At 35.8% G+C, this 23,639-nt stretch overlaps 2 protein-coding genes across 8 annotated transcripts; one reads left to right on the forward strand and one right to left on the reverse strand.

Annotated features, from left to right (window-relative positions):
* Positions 1-9,280: 9,280 nt before the first annotated feature.
* Positions 9,281-13,949, reverse strand: LOC141698501 (O-fucosyltransferase 6-like). 5 transcript variants are annotated; one of them, XR_012565136.1, is made up of 7 exons: positions 13,720-13,917; positions 11,774-11,869; positions 11,471-11,567; positions 11,294-11,370; positions 10,204-10,277; positions 9,642-10,080; positions 9,281-9,541 (listed from the first exon to the last, which is right to left on the reverse strand). XR_012565136.1 is itself a non-coding variant. In XM_074503207.1 (7 exons), exons 2-6 carry the CDS (start codon positions 11,853-11,855, stop codon positions 10,077-10,079), a joined length of 330 nt encoding a protein of 109 aa, XP_074359308.1. In that variant the 5' UTR covers positions 11,856-11,869; positions 13,613-13,949; the 3' UTR covers positions 9,281-9,541; positions 9,642-10,076. The 5 variants fall into 5 exon arrangements, 4 of the variants coding, with proteins under 4 accessions (XP_074359308.1, XP_074359307.1, XP_074359310.1 ...); XM_074503207.1 differs by having other exon boundaries at positions 11,778-11,869; positions 13,613-13,949; XM_074503206.1 differs by having other exon boundaries at positions 11,778-11,869; positions 13,720-13,947.
* An 818-nt stretch (positions 13,950-14,767) lies between these two features.
* Positions 14,768-20,188, forward strand: LOC141698033 (glutamate receptor 3.4-like). 3 transcript variants are annotated; one of them, XM_074502635.1, is made up of 7 exons: positions 14,768-15,042; positions 15,475-15,869; positions 16,519-17,858; positions 18,193-18,470; positions 18,866-18,897; positions 19,046-19,455; positions 19,546-20,188. In XM_074502635.1, exons 2-7 carry the CDS (start codon positions 15,578-15,580, stop codon positions 19,954-19,956), a joined length of 2,763 nt encoding a protein of 920 aa, XP_074358736.1. In that variant the 5' UTR covers positions 14,768-15,042; positions 15,475-15,577; the 3' UTR covers positions 19,957-20,188. The 3 variants fall into 3 exon arrangements, with proteins under 3 accessions (XP_074358736.1, XP_074358738.1, XP_074358739.1); XM_074502637.1 differs by having other exon boundaries at positions 14,768-14,991; XM_074502638.1 differs by lacking the exon at positions 14,768-15,042 and having other exon boundaries at positions 15,686-15,869; positions 16,527-17,858.
* The last annotated feature ends 3,451 nt before the right edge of the window (positions 20,189-23,639 follow it).

Consider the following 23,639-nt stretch of genomic DNA (forward strand, 5'->3'; position numbering starts at 1 on the left):
TTGTTAAAGGCGATGACTAGCTCATGATAGTAATGCCTTCTTCTTGGAGTGTTCTCCTCCCGATCGTCCTCAGATTTGCGCCTGATTAAGTCTTCTTAACTGAATAGTGTTCTCAAATCTTCTAAATCAAATAGAATTGTTCACTCTTCTCGTTGGAATAGGATTCTCCAATCTTCTAAATGGAATAGGATTCTCCAATCTTCTAATTAGAACAGGATTCTCCCATCTTCTAGATCGAATAGAATTCTTCAATCTTTTAATTAGAATAGGATTCTTCAATCTTCTATACCAAATAGGTTTCTCCCAATCTTCTTAATGGAATGGGTTTCTTGCAATCTTCTAAGCCAAATAGGATTTTTTGGTAAAAATTCGTAGCTGTTGTTTTCCTTTGTTTCCGGGCTTCTCAACTTGGATTGTCGTATCCATATCATCTCTGAATTAAATAGAATTCAATAAGCTTCGCGTAGGCTGTAAGATCGTTCAAATCTGACTTACGGAACTCGAGTTACGGCCCAAACAGTGTAAGCAAATCGCTTAACCCACCAAATCCGAATTTTTCATCCAACTTTGCTCCTTTGGGGCCATGGTTGTAAATTTCAACCCGCATGGCTGGAAATCATCATCCGTGGATCTCCCTCGTGGCCGTGAATACTACATTCAAATCTCCTTCGACCCCCCTGGCCAAAATTATTTATTTTACGGATCTCCTTCGTGGTCGTTGTATGCAACTCCTCCGTGGCTATCCTTCAATTCTTGCGTCAAAGAACCTTCATCGTGATGAGACATCTCTTCCTCCTGAGATTATGATCTTGATCAGCACCCCTCCTTCTAGCGCCAATTTGTTGACGGAGAAATTTGGTATCAACAAAGTTTGAGGTTCGTCGCCGGAATCAAGATCTACGATGGTGGTTCTTCGCCTGAAAAGTGAGCGGAGTGTGGTGATTGTGATAAATTGGGGGCTGAGATTGCTTAGGGTTGGTGGTGGCTCCTTATGGCTCTCGCTTCCGACCCCTCACAATTTGCCTACGTATCCCTATTTATAGGGAATCAAGCCCACGTAGTTCTTGGGGAACAAGAAATCTAATGGGCTTAGACATCTTATTCCCAGGCCCGGTCCAGAATCCATCTTCCGCTAGCTTTAGGAATGTCCAACTATGAGGCCCAACCGCGAAGGCCCAAGGCTCGTTTGTAATCGCAGGACTTCACGGATAATGCATCTCCCTGCGCAAGGATAACATTCCGCTACAGCTATCTCCCTTGAATTACGAACGCAGGTATAACCACGGTTCACCCCAAATGCCAGACGCGTTCATGTCCCCCGAATGAGGATAACCCACCAGATAGCAGGACAGGTGATCCCAAACTCTTGGGTGCAAAGTGCAGGATGACTCCAAAGTTCTCCAACGAGGACACCCGTTGAATACAAGAACAGAGTTCCCAAAGCACACACTAAAGTTAACCCTGCATCCCCAACGACCCCAACGAGGACACCCGTTGAATACAGGAGGAAGCCTTCAATCATCAGGCATACCCCTGGAGGCCTTCAAGCTTTTCACGGACATCCCCCTCCTTGACCGTCTCAAGGAGGGAATTCTTCAAAGAGTACCTGCAACAAATATGTTAGTGAAAATAATCCTCCATTGCTCCTTCCACGCTTGTCTTGCTTTAAACTTACTCTTGATCATGCATTCTTCATACATAGGACGCGTCCTGAACGATTGGGCGCGTCCTGACGCTACGAACTCCACATATTGCTATATCTTCCAAGTATCTCTATTTGCTTTGTCTTGAATGAGAACAAGCTCAACCATCCCAAAGTGTGCATCTCCAGGAGGCAGGACGCGTCCTCCCCTTGTAAAATACACATATTCTCCTTGCATGGCAACCTTATTACCTGTACAGCTCATCCCATTATTTTTACTTATCAGGGCACGTCCTGCGCCTTGGGCGCGTCCTCCTCCTTTCAATATCTTCCTCCTCATCTCTTTACATGAAAACCCAAAATACAGCCTACACAATCATGGACGCATCCTACATATACAGGGCGCGTCTTCGCTTCATACAATGTAGACCAAAACCTAATTATTCATCTTATTGCCCCAATTCAATTCCAATTGACCCGTATTTGACCCGAGATGATCCAATACCAAATTTTGGCTATAACACAGGTGAATGAGAGAATCGACTATATTATTTCCAGGGTGTTCCGACAGTGCAAGCAGTAACAGTCCGCTTCTCTTAGAATTCGAGTTGTGGCATCGTCGACTAGGACATCCCTTTGATAGAGTTGTCAAGTTAGTTCCTCTAATTATTTCTAGTAGCACTTCAAAGAAATTGAATAAAGCATGTATAATTTTCCAAAACAAAACAGACATGTGATAGTTTTCTACTTAGTGAAAATACGGCTAGTAGAATATTTGAATTGATACATTGTGATTTATGGGGGCCAAATAACACGCCTTCTTCATGTGATGCTATGTATTTTTTGACAATCATTGATGACTTTTCCCGAGCTGTTTCGGTTTATTTATTATGCAATAAAATTGGGGTTTACAAAGTTTTTTGCTCTTTCTTTGCAATGGTTAAGTGTCAATTTGGTGTTCTTATAAAAATTGTACGTAGCGATAATGGAACCGAATTCAGGTGCATGTTAAATTACTCTAATATGAACGACATTGTTTTTCAAACATCTTGTGTTGGCACTCCGCAACAAAATAGTCGGGTAGCGAGAAAACATCAACACATACTTCATATCCGCAGAGCATTAATATTTCAGGCTAATTCACCTCTTAGTATCGAGGGGAACGTGTACTTTCAGGAGTGCATCTGATAAATAGAACTCCATCCGCTATTTTAGAAAATAAAACTATTTGAAGTTCTATTAGGGAAACCTCCTAATTTTGATGAAATGGGGGTGTTTGGTTCTATTTATTTTGCATACAATCAGAAATCAAAAGGTAATAAATTTTCACCTCATGGTAGGAGATGTGTTTTTGTTGGATATCCCAACGACAAGAAAGGTTGAAAATTATACGATCTTGACAAAGGAGATTTTTTTTGTTTCTCGTGATGTGAAATGGTACGAAAATGAATTTTCATTTGAGAAGAAAAAATGCAAAACACGGAGTGAAAGTTCAATACAATCTAATGATAATGGTGGGATAGATGCTGAATATTTTGCGGAGTTGGACAATATGTATGTAATACCTGATGCATATGATAATCAGGTGCATATGGAAGAGGATGAGGCTGCTGACATGAACTGAACGTGTGCTGATTTAACTACAAAAACTACTGAATTGAGTAAGCAGCAACAAGAGGGCAACATTATACCACCAGAAAACATACCAGCAGCAATTTCATGTCCATGCAACCCAAAATCAACTTCTCAAACCGTTGATTCAGACAATGTGGAACCTGAATTAGGTCGGGGTTACGTGATAAACGAACTTCAAGATGGCTTCAAGATCATGTGGCACATAATATATGCAAATTGAGTCCTATACGAAGTCCATCGGCTTCTCTTGGATCCTAATGTACACAATATCCTATAACACATTTTGTGAATTTTGAAAAAATTTATGCACGACACCGTATATTTCTTGCAGTTGTGCTTCATGGTCTTGAGCCTCGCAATTTTAATAAAGCAACGAAAGACTCAGGGTGGCGTGATGCTATGTAAAAAGAAACTAGTGCATTAGAGGAAAATGGAACTTGGGTTATAGAGGCATTACCACCCGGCAAAAAGGCTACTGGTTGCAAATGGGTCTATAAGATAAAGTATCATATTGATGGACAAATTGAACGTCTAAAAGCTCTCCTTGTAGTCTTTACTAATCATCAAGTCGAAGGTATAGACTATAACGAGACCTTCATGCCGATTGCAAAAATGGTCACCATTCGTGCATTACTTGTTATAACAGCTGCGAAAAATTAAGAACTTCATCAGATGGACGTGCATAATACCTTTCTTCACGGTGAACTCGATGAAGAGATTTATATGAAATTGCCTCCGTGTTTTAGTGTTGATAATCCTGGAATGGTATGTCATTTAAAAAAATCAATTTATGGTTTACCACAATCCTCGGGGTGCTGGTTTTCTAAGCTATCGGCTTCTTTAAAGAATTATGATTTCCTTCAGTCATATGCATACTAATATTTTTTTACCCTTCAACAAAGAGATTTTCATCTTAATGTCCTTGTTTATGTCAATGATTTGGTTATATCAGGCAATGATTCTTCCGCCACTGCATCCTTAAAGAATTACTTAAGTAAATGTTTTCATATGAAATATTTGGCCACAAAATATTTCCTTGGAATTGAAGTAGCTCGTAGTCCCAAAGGAATTTTTCTTTGTCAACGCAAGTATACACTTGACATTGTTGCAGAAACAAGTCTACTTGAACCAAAACCATCTGGATTTCCTATTGAACAGAACCACAAGATGGCCCTTGCTACTGGTCTGCTCCTTGATGATTCAGAGAGATATCGACGCCTAATCTATTTATCATTCACAAGGCCTAATTTGACATACACGATACACATTCTCTCTCAATTTATGCAAGATCCTCGTAAAGAACATTGGGATGCGGCTATTCGGGTCGTACGATACTTGAAAGGATGTCATGGACAAGGAATTTTATTAAAGTCATATTGTGATCTCTGTCTAACCGGTTGGTGTGGCTCCGATTAGGCCAATTGTCTGTTGACGCGACGTTCCCATACATGTTGTCTTGTTTTTGTTAGTTGTTCTCATGTGTCTTGGAAAATAAAGAAGAAACAAATTGTATCCCGTTCATCTGCAGAAGCTGAATATCGTTCTATGACTGCAATTACTTCTGATTTAAAATGGTTGAAAACTTTACTTGGCAGTTTGGGTGTCGAAAATCCTCGTGCAATGAACCTCTTCTGTGATAGTAAGTACGCCTGGCATATTGCCCAAAATCCGTTATTCCATGAGAGAATGAAACATAAAGAGGTTGATTGTCATTATGTTAGAGATGCAATCCAATATGGAATCATTGCTACTGGTCATGTGTTTACTCACGAGCATCTTGCTGATATCTTCACCAAAGCATTGGGAAAGCCATTTTTTTACTTACTAAGCAAGCTGGGCATTTGTGATCTGCATGCTCCAACTTGAGGGGGTGTTAGGCAGGCTTGTGTACATGTTGTTTATACATATCGTATACTTATGTTAGGCCCATATCAGTAAACATAATGAGTTGGGGTTAGGTTAACATTGCACAGGTTTATGTACGATTGACTGATTAGAATGACATATAAGGAAAATAATTTTCCCTTCAAACTTTGTCAGAATTACAATATCTTTGTCTTCCTCTTGAAAATATTTAAAAAATAAGTCATATTTGTCAAAAAGCATGTGAGGCTGGAAAATATGCAAAGTTGTTGGTTAATTATTACCTGTTTGTCATTTTTAGTTCATAGAGTTGGCGCACCCAATCAGCTCCGCACAATAACACTTCAGCTGTCTCAGGTTTTAAACAGGATCGAAGATGAACAATAACTTTACTCCCAGTGCTAAAAGTTGACGCGGAAGCCACAGTGCTAATAGGAATACTTAACACATCAGATGCCATTTGTAGAATTTCCTTTCCACCGGGATAGAACATCAAATTTTGAACTTGGAGGAAGAATTTTGACACGATTTAGAAATTTTTGATTTTAAATTCTAATTTTAAAATCCGACTTCACTGCTTAGGTGTTTCAAATTTTTTAAAAATATTTTTCATCGATCCAACCATATGGACGTCATAAAATATATATTTTAGTAATATAATCAAAGTTTCAGATCAAAATAATTTTATCTTGTTTGTTATTTTAAAATTCAAGTATTAGTTTGACTAGTACCGCTAACTAGTGTTTAATCCTAAATTGTTGTTTCGATTTTTTTTAGAAATATTTTCTATCGATCCAACCGTATGGATGTCATAAAATATATATTTTATTGATATAACCAAATTTTCAGATCAAAATAATTTTATTTGGTTTGCTATTTTAACAGTCAAACATTAGTTTGACTAGTGCCAATAACTAATGTTTAGTCCTGTATTGGTGTCTCAACTTATTTAAAAATATTTCTCATCTATCCAACCATATGGATGTCATAAAATATATATTTTAGTGATATAACCAAAGTTTGAGATCAAAATAATTCTATCTGGTTTGCTATTTTTAACAGTCAAGCATTAGTCTGACTAGTACCGCTAACTAGTGTTTAGTCCTGAATTGTTATTTTAATTTTTTAAGATCCAACCATATGGATGTTATAAAATATATATTTCAGTGATATGACCAAAGTTTCATATCAAAATAATTTTATCTGATTTGCTATTTTAACAATCAAGTATTAGTTTGACTAGTACCACTAACTAGTGTTTAGTGTAGAATTGTTGTTTTAAATTTTTTAAAATATTTTATATCGATCCAGCCATATAGATATCATAAAATATATATTTTATTGATATAACCAAAGTTTTAGATCAATATAATTTTATTTAGTTTGTTATTTTGACAGTCAAACATTAGTTTGACTAGTACTAGTAACTAGTGTTTAATTTTGTATTGGTCTCTCGACTTATTTAAAAATATTTCTCATCGATCCAACTGTATGGATATCATAAAATATATATTTTAGTGATATCAAAATAATTTTATCTAATTGTTATTTATATAGTTAAGCATTAGTTTGACTAGTACCTCTAACTAGTGTTTAGCCCTGAATTGTTGTTTTAATATTTTTAAATATATTTTTTATCGATCCAACCGTATAGATGTCGATATATATATATATATATATATATATATATATATATATATATATATATAGGGTCTTACTCCAGTGAGAATCCTTTTATCTTGAGATCTGAGATCCAATCATAATCACTCATTTTTATAGCTTATATTAATCTTTCACCACACATTAATTTTAACTATTAAAATATCTTAGCACCATCTTCTTTCTACTTCCACCACCTGCCACCCTTAACCATCGCCGACCTCCATTTCCGGCCACCACCATCTCAAGTGACCACCAGAAAATCACCACCGTCAAACATAAAATCACCACCGTCAAATCAAAAATCACCACTGGAAAATGAAAAATCACCACATCCAACCATTATTTCTGCCCACGAGATCCATCCACCAGCTCCATTTATCAATTCCGATCATCAACATCATAATAATAATCACCAGATTTAATTATAAAATACTACGGTTAAATTACAGTAACCACCACCACTGTTTACAAATTCCCCATATTTAACGAATCACTGACTACAAGTATAACCAAAAATCACCTGAAATTTAACATAAGCGAATAAAAATGGAGAAAAAAATCAAAATTTATAAAAAGAAAAGTTATCAGGGAAGAAGCCAGAAATGAACTCGTCGAAGCTAGATTTATGTCATGTCGGAAAATTGCCGAAAAATCGATAAAAAATAAAACAGAATCCGGTTCGATAAAATATCACTGCAGATTCCGGTGTTGATGACTTAGCGGTATTATCCGGCTGTGAATAGCCGATGGGTTGTAAGGACGCGAAGAGAGATGGAGATATGGAGGATGATAAAGATGTGTGTGTCCATTGTATGAGAGAGAGAGAGAGAGAGAGAGAGAGAGAGAGAGAGAGAGAGAGAGAGAGAGAGAGAGAGAGAGAGAGAGAGAGAGAGAGAGAGAGAGAGTTGAGCCGTTGACGGCGATGGGGCGGCGAGGGTCTGGTCAGCGGAGGTGGAAAGAGTTAGAAGACAGAAGATTGAGATGGGGAAGGATTAAATTAATATAAAATATAAAATGGGTGGCTGTGATTAATTTAAAATTAAAAAAATGTGTGGTTGAGATTAGATCTCATATCTCACAATAATAAGGGGTTCTCATTTGAGCAAAAATATATATATATATATATATATAGGGTCTTACTCCATTGAGAACCTTTTTTTGGTGAGATATGAGATCTAATCTCAACCATAAAAATTTAAATATATTTTTAATCTAGACCATTCATTTTAAATCTTATCATCTTCTCTAACCATCATCTCTTCCATCTTCTTTCTATTTACCACCCACTATTACCTCCAACCACCGATAACCACCATTTTCGGCCACCACCACCACCGGTGACCACCACTACCTCCGGCGATCACCAGAAAATCACCACTGGAAAATATAAAATCACCATCGTCAAATCAAAGATCACCACCAGAATACAAAAAATCACCACCAGAAATTGAAAAATCACCGACAGACTAGGAAAATCACCACATATAGCCAGGATTTTTGTCCACCAGATCCGGCCACCTGCTCTATTTATCAACTGCGAAGACCATCATCAAAACAAAAATCACCAGAAAAATCACCACCGGAAAATGAAAATTACCGCATGCAACAAATAATCCCCACAGCCAACCACTTTTTCTGCCCACTAGCGCATCACCATCATTAATTACTGTTCACCACTCTAACCAACACGAATTACAATCACCACCAATTAAATCATGAAAATCAAAACAAAATTTCCAAATCTTCAATTTCAGCCACCTACACCTCTACATAACCACCTCCACATCTTCATCATTTTCGATATAAAGTCAATAAAATCAACATATTTGAATATAAACAACTCTGGTATAACAAAAAATCACTAATTTATCTCCGTATGGAGCTGGAGCAGAGCTTTAATGGTGTCATCGAGCATATCAGAATTAGAGGAGATGCGTTGCCGGTATTTGAGGTGTTGCGACGGTTATGGATGGCAGTGGAGGTGAAAGGGACGGTAGAGGAAGGGATGAAGATGAGAAGGGGGATGGGCGGCGATTGTGGGGGCAGTTGAAAGCTTTGTATGTATAGGTTATATGTACGTGGGATGGGAGGAGGGAATAAATCGGATGGAAAGAGTATATGGATCCTACTACATATTTGGACTTACATAGCATTTATTTTTGCACTTACATAACACTTTTAAGTGCTATGCAAGTCAGTGCTATGCAAGTACAAGTGTCTTATATAACACTTCTTATTATGCTATGCAAGCACCAGAACTTAAATACCATTTTTAAAAACGCTATGTAAGGAAGTGATACATAAGTGTTAACACTTCAATAACACTTGTATAAATACTATTCAAGCACTATCTTTATTTTACTACTTCAACAGCTGTTTACTGGATAAAGATATTAATTTTTTTTTTCTGATTTCATTTTTATCAACAATAATTTCATAATTTAATAAAAAGTAATATTTTTTTATAAAGATTCAATATGAAAGATAAATGCTCAAATAAAAAATGAAAGTACTAGTGACAGCCCCTTTCTGAAAGCAATTTAGAAATTACAATCATTCCTTACATTGCATTCTTGTGCATACTAGTCTAAAATTTCTGATAATTATGAAAGAATGGAAAAGAATAAAATTATTGTGAACTACTCTGCTGGCAACATCATGTCTATAAAGTTATCTATCATGAGAGTACACCAGGCGCCCTTCAACAACACACTGCATTCTTAACGCATCATCTTTATCCTACAAAATAACAATTGTTCACATCATTACAGATGAACCAATTGACTCACAGAAGTTACTAAATAAAGTATATATATATATATATGATATATCTATGTACCTTTATTAAGAAGGTTGCGCATGTGTGGTTTAAAGCCTTGAAGCATCTGTCTGCAGAGGTGAAGTGCAGTAGCAAAGCCAGCCCAACCGGAGCCAACAACAAATTTTGGCTTCTTCATTGATCATATTAGCCATATTACCATTATTGTTGGTAACAAATACATTGCTTTCATCACATACTATATTATCCAGTGCAGCCATGCGAAAAGAAAACCGCGAAAATGGTTCTAACTCTTCTTTGCTGGCTATGGTTTCCTTCGAATGAAAATTTGGAAAGAGTGCCTTCAGGGGAGCCAATGTCTCTTCTCCTCGATATACTTCGCCTAAAGCCACATACAAATGAACATCTTTACTGTAACTCGGTGCTCTCAACATTAGACTTACTTCTTAGGAGTAAGTGGGCATTTCCCTTTACTTCTTAACATATCTGGATCGCTCATCTGTAAATCAAAGAAGAGATTATTATCCGACTATCATGAACCATTTAGCCTACTTAAAATAGACTGGTGGGAAACCTTAAGAGTTTTAGGTTATACTAATCAAACAAAATCGGGAAACCTTACGTGCAGTGTTTTCCACCTTCTACGTAATTTGCCCAGTTCATTTTTCTCTTTCTCTCCTCCACCATAATAGCAACCTGAGAATGCAAGCATATCAAGTTCAAACTTGATACACGAAACATACTATTGCATGAATATATCAAAATGATCATTGTAGTTGTGTTTCCATCCACAAAAGTCATTCCAATTTACTCTTTAATTTAGTCACTCAAACTAATTTATTAAGAATCTGAAGTCTTTTCTTTACAGTTTGCCTATTAAGTTAATATAGCAACAACTCCTCCAGAGAAGTAACATCAGCTACGATGACATGTGACAATCTTATCGTTAAAATCCAACTCAAAAACATATATAAACATGAACAATGAAATGCCAGCATAAATACATAATACAGATTTTACAATGCACAATCCAGATCAAGGCACAACCATCATTAACTTGTACCAATAGTGCACGGTTCGTGTTGGTCCATTACAGGGCCACCCAAATTTCTGGACAGGTTACTTAGGTTCTAGCAAAGTCTAAAACAGTATATAAAGTCCAATACACTCTTTACCATTCTATTCAAACACATATACAAATGCACATTTTAGCCATGGATCAAGTTTCAATTATTTATTTATCTGCAGATCATGCATTTATGTGTTCAGATTAGCTAGAATAGGCAACGACCAACATTCTGAAGTACATGTAGAACCTCTATAATTAAGATAGTTAAGTGGAACTTAAAATTTATTATACAGATCAGAAATTTGATAGATACCTGGAAGAGGGAAGATTGTCAACAAATTAAACGTCAGAAAGGGTGTGTTTGACTATATGATCAACCCTAGGAAGCTGGGATTCATGTGTCAAATACTCGGACACTCCGATCCCCGTATTAAGTACAGAGATACTTGCACAATCATGAATCAAATAATTTTTTCAAATGTCCTCGAAATTGGTCTGAAGTAGCTATTACACAGAACCGGAGTATTGACATTAATTATCCTAAAGCAAATTGTTTTAAAGTACCTAAGATAGATTAAAGATGCAAGAAGGAGTACAATCTACATGACACATTATTGCATCAATTTAAATGATGAAGCTTTACCCCAGTTCTTTGTTGGTTTAAACCACAACTGGTTGCAATGCACGAGTACCGATTCTCCTGTGTGATTTCTTCAGCTTCTGTTAATTGAATAGCAGAAACAACTTAAACTTAATTACTAATCACGAAATCGAAAATGTATGTGTTAGGTGTATGAATGTGTGGCGAGTATAAACTTACTTGCAAAGCCATTGCTGGCCTTGCAGCATCCATAAAAGTATTTGGACCACGATCTCCAAATATCACCTTTATCAGTTATTGCATCGCCGGCATAATCCTTAATAACATTAATAAACAAAGATACAATCAAACCTCATTTCACGACATTTGACATTTATAGAGTGAAAGGACCACAAAAAAACAATTGTATCAAAATATATCCTCAGTAACAATAACTTGGCATAGGGTCTCATTCATAACTTACACTTATTAGTAAGAATTCCTAAATTGGTATTCTAATTAGTTTGGATGACAGAAACGTACACACCATTCTGATAAAGGATGTTAACCATTCCATTTCCTTGTCAGTGCTCCTTGAATTGACTATTCGGAATAACATTGACATGCTTCATTTCTTACCTGCAATCACAGGCATAGACAGATGTGCAGAGATTAAATATCACTAACAAAAATCCCTCAGATTTACAAATTTTAATAACAATATATGCATCATTAACCCCTGAATTTCTTTTTTTTCTAAATATATACATTCTCTAAATATAATATAGCCTTTGTTTGTTCCAACTGAAATATAAAAATATAAAAAAATCAGGCATTTCCCTCAATTCTAAGTTCGTATAAAAACTAAGTTATATCTAAGCTCCTTGCAGAATAATGATGACCATTAGCACTATTAGGCTTCACCGTAGATGCCAGCACTACTATAAAGATAAATGAAATGATGTCATGGAATAATAAAAGAGAGAAAATGCTATCAAGGCGAAATATGAAAATGTAAAACTTAGGTATGACACTGTAGTAAACTTAAATAAACATGAAAATGTACAAGCCTCTGTCAAAGCGACAAATATATCTCAATTGGTATATATAGACTATAGCATGTATTACTATGATTTTCAGAATTATAAAAACATACATTTACCAATATTGGTTGTCCATGCTTTAAACTACTACTAGTATGTACTTACATCATGTTTAGAGCTTTCGAGAGTATCTTGTTCTCTGATAGAGACTACAAGGCTACCAAAATCGCACCAGCTTTCAACTTCCCAGTATTTAAGCTACAAATATAAACTAGACTATACTTTGAAATTAAAAAAAATGATCTTTGAGATTTCTTAGTGGGGTTCCCAAATTGGAAAGAATTATGGTAAACACATATTATACTTATATAAATGATGAGTAAAACTTGCTATTTTTGTGACAGGACTGGAAAATCAGAGAAGATCTTCACTTAAATTATAGGTAAATTTTAGAGGGTGTTTTTTTATCAGAAGGTCCTCCCCTCTTCAAGTATTACTCAACCACACCTTTGCCACCCTCTTGGGGCGTCAAATTTCCAAAATCTTAAAATACAAGACTTTTGATCATTTCTTTGCAGAAACTATTACCCTCTCTTGTGCTTTTTTTAAAACTCTAAAGAAGATAGAGAAACGACCGACACCAATAACATCTATAGATTATCAATCAAACTCAACATTAACCAAATAAATTTACTAAAATTTTGAAACTTATATTCTGATTTTTCCAAAGAAGATAAGAAAAACCAGGGTGACTGACCACATTGATCAAGGCCCGACCAAATTTAGATTATCTCTCAATTGCAAACTCTTACAAAGTAAATAAGTCGTTATGGTAAATATAAATTATACTTACGTGTGAAACCTCTAATTTTCAATCATATCTTTTCACATCTAGAAAAATTGATATGAATAACATGACTAATTCCAAGTATCATGGAATCCAGGAAGACACAGTGACTATAATCAGAAAAATGGTCAGGATTAGCTCTCTGTTCTGGGATAAGATCAATTCTATAAATATAAGGATGTGCATATTACCGCAACTAAGATAATATAGTTATGCCAGGTATATAAGTTGGGTTGCTCATATCAGCATCAAGCACCTTCATTTGGTCTAATTATGAAAAACTAAATTAAACACAAAAGATAAACCTCTAACTAAGTATGCCTGATTCAGTAATAAAACAGTGCAAACAAGTATAGAATAACCCCTAATTAAAACCTCTAAAATTAAAAATCCATCAAGTTAAAAAACCTAATCAAAAACCCTAAATTAGAAAACCCATAATTTGAATACTCACGAATTGATATGAATGTGATACGAAGGCAGGATACTCACAAATCGTATAAAATTAACATGACGGTCAGGATTGGCTCTATGAAATTCGTTTGATTAATTTGTTCGAATCAAAGGCAGAGCTATTGATAAAGACCCATACACCATACCTCAGAGAATATCCAGAAAAAACTTTCCGATGGAGGTTCAAAGTGCTTGCTCAATTTGCCCAGACTGGTTCTATAAATTGCCTCGATTAGTGCGGTGACGGACGGACGCATTGTGTCGCAGAAATAAATTACTCCTATGATAACTTACAATATGTTTACTTCAATAGCTCTTCTATAACCGTTAACTAGGTATTTAAAAATAAATTAAAAATAAAATTAATTTACTTAAAATACACTCTCATGTAACACTTGCCCAAACGCTATACAACTTAAAACTTATATAGCACTTGCCAAATAAATGCTATGTTAGTATTAATTTTTAATTTATACATATTGCATAGCATTGTTTTGAAAAACATTATGTAAGTTGCTTTCTTGCATAACACATAAAAAAGAGCTATTTAAGTAGTGTATCCTATATTCAAATTTGTAGGTGGGTTAAATGAAAATAAAATTAAAAAAATAAGTTATGTGGCTGTGATTTAATTTGGGAATGAAAATGTGTGGTTGAGATTAGATCTCAATTCTCACCAATAATATGAGTTCTCATTTGAGCAACTATATATATATAAATATATATATATATATTAGTTATATGACCAAAGTTTCAAAAAAAATAATTTTATTTGATATGCTATTTTCACAGTCAAATAGCGGTTGACCTAATTATTTTGTCTCGGCTTGACTCCGCTCATTTTTGTTTGCGAACAATCTCGTATTCGGCTTATAAGTTAATGAGCTCGAACATTATTTTTGTACGATAAGAAATTTCGATTCGGCTCCGTTCGTGAAAAGAAAAAATAAAACTAAGTTCTATATGATAAAACTCGGCTCGACTAGGTTTTTGAACCGCTATATTCAAACATATTGAGTAATAAAATTGTGAGGAACCATATGAGACAACACCTTATAAATGTAGGGATTACACAATACAAAATATCAACGCTATCAAAATTCAAAAGTATAGTGTGACATGCATGTCACGTGTACACTTTTAAGATCCACACAAGTATCCTACGTATACAACATCTCAACCAATCAGCAACCAAGTTGAAGTCTGCTTTTGACCTAAACATCTGTGAATATCTCTGAGCAAGCCAACCTCCTTCACTCCTCTCTTTTTCTTCCCTTTCTAATACTCTGTCATGTGTATATCTCACATTTTGCACTTTTAAAAATTATTATAACACTAAGAACGATTCCTTGCTCAGATAACAAGACTGCCTTTCTCTTGTCTTCATGTATACAAGATTATTTGAGACAGCAGCATGTGTATGCCACTGTTAAACACTGTTAACTTCCACGTTTAGATTGAGTTTTGTGGTAATGTTAAATATGTGTCGACTGATATTCATGTTTACTTCCATTCATATTTTACCTTCTCATTTATTAGAATTTTTTTCTGTGATGATGGTAGCTAAGTTGGTTCAGTGAGCTAAGTTGACTTACCTAGTTGCTTTATTAAATACTCCTATAGCATACTACTAGTAGGGTTTTATTTATATGTTTAATTTTAATCATATATTTAGTTTAGGTTAATGTTAATACTACTATCATTAAATAACACCTAGTTGAATCTTTATAACTTGTTATTGTACAATGTTCTGACTCAATATTGATTATGTGGAATTCTAGCTGGTTTCCCATGTGGCTAATAATTTATACAATCAACCAAGTTGCATTATTCAATATTATTAGGCTACAAATATTGAATATTAGGATACATAGATTGAATTTGAATGTTAGGTGTTTCAGTGTTTTGCAGTTGGGAATGTAAAGATACTGGATGTAGATTGTTGACAATCTTAATGAATAATTTCTTGAAGAATCAACTATTCAGTTCCTGACTTTCTCAACAATGAAGAGCCATATGCTTCTGAGCACTTCATTATGCACAATTATTCTTTCTATTTGTTTGCTAACTGAAGTCGCTAATGTAACCGGAGAAACTAATGTTTCCTATCCGAGGCCAAGTGTTGTCAATTTTGGAGCTCTATTCACATTAAACTCGGTCATTGGGCGATCCGTGCAGCCCGCCATTGTAGCTGCCATTGATGATGTCAACTCCGATTCAAGCATTCTGCCAGGAACAAACCTTAGTATGATACTGCATGACACGAATTGCAGCGGATTTCTTGGCACCGTTGGAGGTAATTTCTGCAGCAGAATAAAATCACAAAAAACTTTCTTTCTTTCCAAGCTCTCGAAATGTTGAATATCTGGACAATTTTCTTATTAAAAGCAATTGGAAGCTGGTTTAATTGTATTAAATCTGGATAAGTATCACTGCTTGAGTATTATTACACTATAAATATGCAGTTTTCACGATTTATTAGCATGTGACACATTAATAAGTGTTTCACATGATCCGTGGTAGTCTTTCCATCTTTGTCTTTGCACCTATGCAGTAAAAGGTTCTCATAGTGTTATCGTTAAGAGGTGTTTATAGTTTTATACATTAAAAGGCTTGCATAGTGTTGTATAGCAGATCGTTATATTAATTGCAATTAACATAGAAACTTGAAATATACTGTGGATTCACTTGTAGTGACTAGTGGTCTGTATTACTTCTGTTTCAGCGGAAGCCAAGTTTCAATTCGTTAATTCTTCAGCTTTGCATAATGATAATAGCAGAACTATGACACTCACCTTCCTAATAGAGTAAATGTTGACAACTTTTGGATTCCAAGTATCAATTCATTGCTATATAGAAGATTAGGAATGCTTGAGCAAATTGAACAGCTCAATTTATGGAAAAACAGAAGTAGGAAATTTTGACAAGCATTATTAATCATGTAGCTCTGCAGCTGATGGAGAATGATGTGGTCGCTGTAATCGGCCCACAGTCCTCTGGAATTGCTCATGTAATCTCTCATGTTGTAAACGAACTTCATGTGCCTCTACTGTCATTTGGAGCTACAGACCCCACCCTTTCTGCTTTGCAGTTCCCCTATTTCCTCCGCACCACTCATAGTGACTATTCCCAAATGCATGCAATTGCCGATATTGTTCAACACTACAGATGGAACGAGGTAATAGCCATCTTTGTTGATGACGAGTATGGTAGAAATGGCATTTCAGCATTGGGTGATGCACTGGCAGAGAAACGTGCCAAAATTTCTTACAAGGCTGCCCTTACTCCTGGAGCATCAAGAAGTGACATCAACAACATGTTAGCTGGCATTAACCTAATGGAGTCTCGTGTGTATGTAGTACATGTAAATCCTGACTCTGGTCTCTCAGTGTTTGCTGAAGCAGAAAAGCATGGGATGATGGCCAGTGGATATGTCTGGATTGCAACAGATTGGCTTCTTTCTGTCTTGGATTTGTTAGAATCAGTTGATCCTAAGACCATGGACCTTTTACAGGGGGTTGTTGCACTTCGCCATCACACCCCGGATTCTTATTTGAAAAAACGATTTTCAACTCGGTGGAAGCAAATAAAAGAAAAGGAAACATTCTACTTCAACTCTTATGCACTCTATGCTTACGATTCTATCTGGTTACTTGCTCGTGGTCTTGATGAATTCTTCAATGAAGGTGGTAACATCTCTTTCTCATATGATAACAAGTTACAAGATGGAAAGGGAAGTAAACTGCATTTATCAGAACTCCGTAGCTTTGATCAAGGGAATATATTACTTCAGATACTTGCTAAAATAAACTTCACAGGTCTTGCTGGTCAGATAGGATTTGATCACAACAGAAATTTGATAAATCCATCTTACCAGATTATTAACATAGGTGGAACTGGATCACGCAGAATAGGTTATTGGTCAAATTATTCTGGTCTCTCAATTGAGCCTCCTGAAGTATTATACAAAAAGCCTTTGAACGCTTCTTCCCTAGATCATCATCTTCACAGTGTAATTTGGCCTGCTGAAACTGCTACAACTCCTCGAGGATGGGTATTCCCAAACAATGGGAAGCCTTTGCGGATTGCAGTGCCTTATCGAGTGACTTACAAAGAATTTGTCACTAAAGATAAGGGCCCTGCTGGAGTGAAAGGATACTGTATAGATGTATTTGAAGCTGCAGTTGCCCTGTTGCCTTACCCTGTCCCTCGCTCATACTTACCCTATGGAGATGGCCTGAGAAACCCTAGTTTCAGCAATCTTGTGTATGACGTTGCCCAAAATGTGAGTCTCTAACTTTGCAAATACAGTTAACAGTTAGTAAGATACAGAGCTTTCTTAATCTGTGTAGATGACCTGGTTCTGAACTCTGAAGTAGCTATTTTGATTGTATAATAGCTTCTGTAATAAGGACCAGTTCCCAATTTGCATATGTATAAGATTCGAATAAACGGACAAGTATAAAAAAATAATCTCTTTTCTTATACATGGCCTCTACTTTAGTTATCATAATGATAATACAGTTTAAGAACTCATCAAGACAGTTCCCAATTGTTTAAGGGTTTATGAGTTGTTCCTGGCTATGTTATGTTAATATATAGATTTATTTAATTTTCAGAAGTACGATGCAGCTGTTGGAGACATTACCATTGTGACTAATAGGACCAGGATTGTGGACTTTACCCAGCCGTACATGGAATCTGGACTTGTTGTAGTAACTCCTGTCAAGAAAGTAAAATCTACTGCCTGGGCTTTCCTCAAACCATTTACCTGGGAAATGTGGGGTGTAACTGGCGCTTTCTTTCTTTTTGTCGGAGTTGTTGTCTGGATTCTTGAGCACCGGATTAATCATGAATTTCGCGGTCCACTAAGCCAACAACTGGTCACAATATTATGGTAAGCTCTATGTGCTGATTAAAATCCGATATTGCAGTTTGGTGATGTATCAGAATGATGAATTCTGAGCAGTTTAGGCAAGTTTCCAATGTCAATAACCATACGCATGGCTTAGATAAAAGCCATCTTTTGTTATCAAATTGTAGATAACCATAGAAAAGCAATATCCAAGTATCCCCCAGCAAACTTTGTCCTGCATAATTTTCAAAATTTGATGCTGGGTATATTTCTTCTTGATTATTCCGAATCCACATGTCATACTCTTAGTCAATCAGATAATTGCCCCGTAAACTTCATGCACTTCTTTATGTTGTGGTTTTCCTGCTATCATCTCCTTATTATACTTTTGCTTTTATGATGTTGAAATCATACTAATCAGTAATTCACTTCTGCAGGTTTAGCTTTTCAACAATGTTCTTTTCGCACCGTAAGTAGCTCATGCCACTCCGTTAAGCATGTTCCAAAGTTTTCCTTTAGCTTTAATTCTGTCCCACAGATTATCCAGTCTACATTTACAATTTGCATAATTTTTTGCTCGACTTTCTTTAACATCACCTTTGCTTATATCCGCACAGGAGAGAACACTGTTAGTACTCTAGGACGTTTGGTGCTGATTCTATGGCTCTGGGTAGTGTTGATTATAAATTCAAGTTACACGGCTAGTTTAACATCAATCCTCACAGTACAACAGCTGACATCACAGATTGAAGGAATAGACAGCTTGATCTCAAGCAGTGTACCGATTGGAGTTCAAGATGGTTCATTTGCATTCAATTATCTGATTAATGAACTCAACATTGCTAAGTCAAGGATTCGAATTTTGAAAACTCAGGATGATTACATTAATGCGCTTCATAGAGGTCCAAAAGGTGGGGGTGTGGCAGCAATAGTTGACGAGCTTCCTTACATCAGGCTCTTTCTATCCAACACGAACTGTGAATTTAGAACTGTGGGAGAAGAGTTTACAAGAAGTGGCTGGGGCTTTGTAAGTTCTAAGACATTCCTAATGTTTTTCTCTATGCAATAGTATTTTCATTTCTTTTGATTGCTGAACCAGTACATTTTTCGCACTCAGGCGTTCCAGAGGGACTCTCCTCTTGCGGAAGACTTATCAACTGCAATTCTTCAACTCTCAGAAAACGGCGAGCTACAAAGAATACATGACAAATGGCTTTCCAAAAATATGTGCTCTGAAAGCACCAACCAAGTTGATATCACACGGCTTTCACTTACGAGCTTCTGGGGTTTATTCCTCATATGTGGCACTTCATGTTTCGTCGCTCTTGTTGTCTTTTTCTGTAGAGTATACTGCCAGTACCGCAAATTTACTCCAGAAAACGACGAAGAGGATCCTGAACCAGGAAGGTCTGCTAATAGACTCCCTAGTCGCGCCACAAGCTTCAAAGATTTTGTTGATAAGAAGGAAACTGATATTAAAGAAATGCTTAAGCGAAAGAACAATGATAGTCAGCCACAAGTTTCCTGACATACAAATGCAGTCTATAGAAAGATGTAAAACTAAATCAAGTACACACAATTCCTCCGGTATACCAGGATAATGTAACAGTCCCATGTTGCATGTTGTAGATCAGGATGAGACATATATTGAATTTCACAAGTTCTGAATTTGTACAGAATGACTCTAGTTGTACTCTTTTCAGTTTTCAACATGTAGAAATTGTAGTTGGTATAAGGAAAAGCTACCGATGTCAAACTACCTTTTTAGTTTTATCATATCTTTGTCTGTTTTTACTGTTTTTTTTCCAAATTTATACTTAAAGACCTTTTCAAATGATAAATAAAAATAAACCTAAACAACTACGCTTTGCTTTCCTAAAGACTAATGACTCGCAGTAATTGACGCGATATAAATATTTCAGTTAGGGGTCAACGTGCTCTGGGGTGAGTTAGACTCATAGGGCGAATCAGGACCCGGCCCAATCCAGAAACAAGTCAATCCTAAAACCCATAATTAGGGGAGTCTATTATGTAAGAACACGTGGGACACAAATCTATAGCCCATAATCAGAGTAGCCCATTATGGAAGAATACGTGTGACACAAGTCTAAGAAGAGTTAGCTATCTGAAAATAATTAAAATCTTGAATTAGCTATCTTGAAGAATTAGAATCTAAAAACACTATTCACAAAAATCTAAAGTACAAAAATAGAATTAGCTATTTTGAAGAAGAGTTATTCAAGATGAACACTATTCAGACAGAGAGAGATAATGTTGTGTATGTTAAGAATGAATTGCTTAAATAGAATGATTATCTAAAAACTGAATTAGAAAAGAAAGAGAAATCATCAGGACTTGGACTAACTCTAGCAGAACAACTCAGAATATTCTAAGTAGTAGAAATTGGAAAGAGGGGTGAGGTTATAAAGATGGTAAAAGTGAGAAAGGAACTTTGCCAATTAAGCCAATTGCTATCAAATAGACTCAAAAAGCCAAAGGTAAATCATATTAAATTTGTTGCAAAAACTGTTGTGTCTGATTCTGAAGAGATGAAAGACTCTAAAACAGAAGTCAAAGAAAAGTCAACTTCTGACAAATTAAAACAGGATAAACTAGCTTTGGTAAACATTGGCTTAATGACAAAGAAGCAGCTTAAGTATAAGCTGAAAGAGATTAAAAATGTGAATAAGGTAAAGGAAGCTAGGAAAAATAGGAATGGAAATGAAGGTGTGAATAAAAGTAATAATTATATGCCTGTTCCTAATGCTCCTAGAAAGAAATGCTATAATTGTGGAAACTCTAACCATCTTGCTTCTTTTTGCAGGAAAAATAAAGATATAAACTTTTTACCTCCTAGATCAGGAGTTAAGAGTCAGTCTGTTAGGTTTAAACCACAAAATCCTTGTTTTCATTGTGGTAGTTTATGGCATTCTATTTATACTTGTAAGGAATATCATAGTTTGTACTATGATTATTATGAAATAAAACCTTCTTTAAAGAAAATTAGTGTAATTCCTTCTAGTGTAAATTCTGATGCAAAGTCTGATATAAAGTCTGATAAAAAGCATGTTAGCATAAACTCTAAAACTAAATCCGCTGCAAATGCTAAAAAACTTAACAAGGCCAAAGGATCCAAGCAAGTCTGGGTCCTTAAAACTAATCAATAGTGGTCTTTGTGATTGCAGGGCAACAGGTTAAACATCCTGGTTCTGGACAGTGGATGTTCAGGACATATGACTGGAAATAAAGCCCTGCTATCAGACTTTGTGGAGAAAGATGGCCCAGGAGTTTCTTATGGAGATGGCAACATGAGAAAGACTCTGGGATATAGTAATATCAATCTTGGGAATGTCATAATTGAAACAGTAGCTCTTGTCTCAGGACTTAAACATAATCTGCTAAGTGTGAGTCAAATCTGTGACAGAGGTTATCATGTGGATTTCTTTGAAGAACACTGTGAAGTTATAAGTAATTCTATAGGCAAAGTGGTTCTGAAAGGTTACAAACATGGTAACATATATGAAGCCAGAATTTCAACAAATTCTGATGGTTCTGTAATCTGTCTGTTAAGCAGAGCATCAATTGAAGAAAGCTGGAATTGGCACAAGAGACTTTCTCATTTAAATTTCAACAACATAAATGAGCTAGTAAAGAAAGATCTTGTGAGAGGACTGCCGAAATCAATATTTGCTCCTGATGGTCTTTGTCACTCATGTCAAAAGGCAAAACAAAGAAAATCTTCATTCAAGAGCAAAACTGAATCCTCAATTTTTGAGCCTTATCACTTACTGCATGTTGATCTATTTGGTCCAGTCAATGTCATGTCTATTGCAAGGAATAAATATGCTATGGTTATAGTGGATGAGTTCACAAGATACACTTGGGTGTATTTCTTGCACAAGAAGAATGAAACTGCATCTACTTTAACTGATCATGTTAGACAGCTGGATAAGTTTGTCAAAGATTCTGTTAAAATAATAAGAAGTGATAATGGCACTGAGTTCAAGAATTCAATCATGGAAGAGTCGCAAAGAGCAAGGAATAAAGCAGGAATTTTCTGCACCTGGAACTCCATAGCAGAATGGAGTTGTAGAAAGAAAGAACAAGACTCTTATTGAAGCTGCACGAACTATGATTGATTAAGCAAAGCTACTAACCTATTTTTGGGCTGAAGCTGTGCAAACTACTTATTTTACACAGAATGCTACACTCATAAACAAGCATGGAAAAACACCATATGAGATGGTGAAGAAAAAGAAGCCAAATCTCAAATACTTTCATGTATTTGAATTCAAGTGTTTTGTTCTTAAGACTCATCCTGAACAGCTGTCAAAATTTGATCTAAAAGCTGATGAAGAAATTTTTGTTGGATATCCACTTTCCACAAAAGCATTCAGAGTCTACAATTTAAGAACAAGGGTTGTCATGAAATCTATCAATATATCTTTTGATGATAGATTACTGGACATGAAGATTTCAATGATAATGATCAGCTGAGATTTGAAAATGAAGATGTAAATTCTGATTTTGTAAATTCTGATGACCTAAATCCTGATCCTGTAAGTTCTGACGGGAAATTCTGATGTCATTGAAACTGTGGTAACTGCTCCAAAGGAAAATGCATATGTTCGGGGGGAGCAAGCTGATGATCATACCACATCTCAAGACTCTCAAGAAGCATCGGAACCAGTCATTGGCTCTTCAAGTTCTGATTTATCAAGTTCTGATGAGCCAAATTCTGACAATTCTGGAAACTCTAATTCTTCAATTCCTGAAGGATCCAACTCAAATTCTAGAATCTCAGAGAGCATAACTTCAGGGGGAGCATCATAAAATGCTGATGGAGACAGCATGGATCATGGGGGAGGATCCAGTTCTAGAGATCAATTTCATCTGCAAGGAAGTGGACTAAATCACACACACCTGACTTAATAATTGAAGATCCTGAAGCAGGTGTTAGAACTAGAATAACAACAACAATAAATAAATGTCTCTATCATTCTTTTCTATCTCAGATTGAACCAAAGAAAGTGGAAGAAGCTCTTCAAGATGCTGATTGGGTGCAAGCAATGCAGGAAGAGTTAAATGAATTTGAAAGAAATAAAGTCTGGACCCTAGTACCAAGACCAAAGGACATATCAATTGTTGGTACAAAATGGGTGTTCAAAAATAAAACTGACAGTGATGACATAATTACAAGAAACAAAGCAA

Source organism: Apium graveolens, chromosome 11 (assembly GCF_009905375.1).
Source record: "Apium graveolens cultivar Ventura chromosome 11, ASM990537v1, whole genome shotgun sequence".
Taxonomy (NCBI): Eukaryota; Viridiplantae; Streptophyta; class Magnoliopsida; order Apiales; family Apiaceae; genus Apium; species Apium graveolens.

Coding starts and splice junctions, on each gene's coding strand:
- LOC141698501 (XM_074503207.1), bottom strand. CDS start 11,855: ATGTCAATGTTATTCCGAATAGTCAATTCAAGGAGCACTGACAAGGAA. Junction 11,568..11,777: donor TAACATCCTTTATCAGAATG/GTGTGTACGTTT, acceptor AATGTTATTAAG/GATTATGCCGGCGATGCAAT. Junction 10,278..11,293: donor TAAACCAACAAAGAACTGGG/GTAAAGCTTCAT, acceptor TTGCATTCTCAG/GTTGCTATTATGGTGGAGGA.
- LOC141698033 (XM_074502635.1), top strand. CDS start 15,578: ATGAAGAGCCATATGCTTCTGAGCACTTCATTATGCACAATTATTCTT. Junction 17,859..18,192: donor TGTATGACGTTGCCCAAAAT/GTGAGTCTCTAA, acceptor TTTAATTTTCAG/AAGTACGATGCAGCTGTTGG. Junction 18,898..19,045: donor AACAATGTTCTTTTCGCACC/GTAAGTAGCTCA, acceptor ATATCCGCACAG/GAGAGAACACTGTTAGTACT.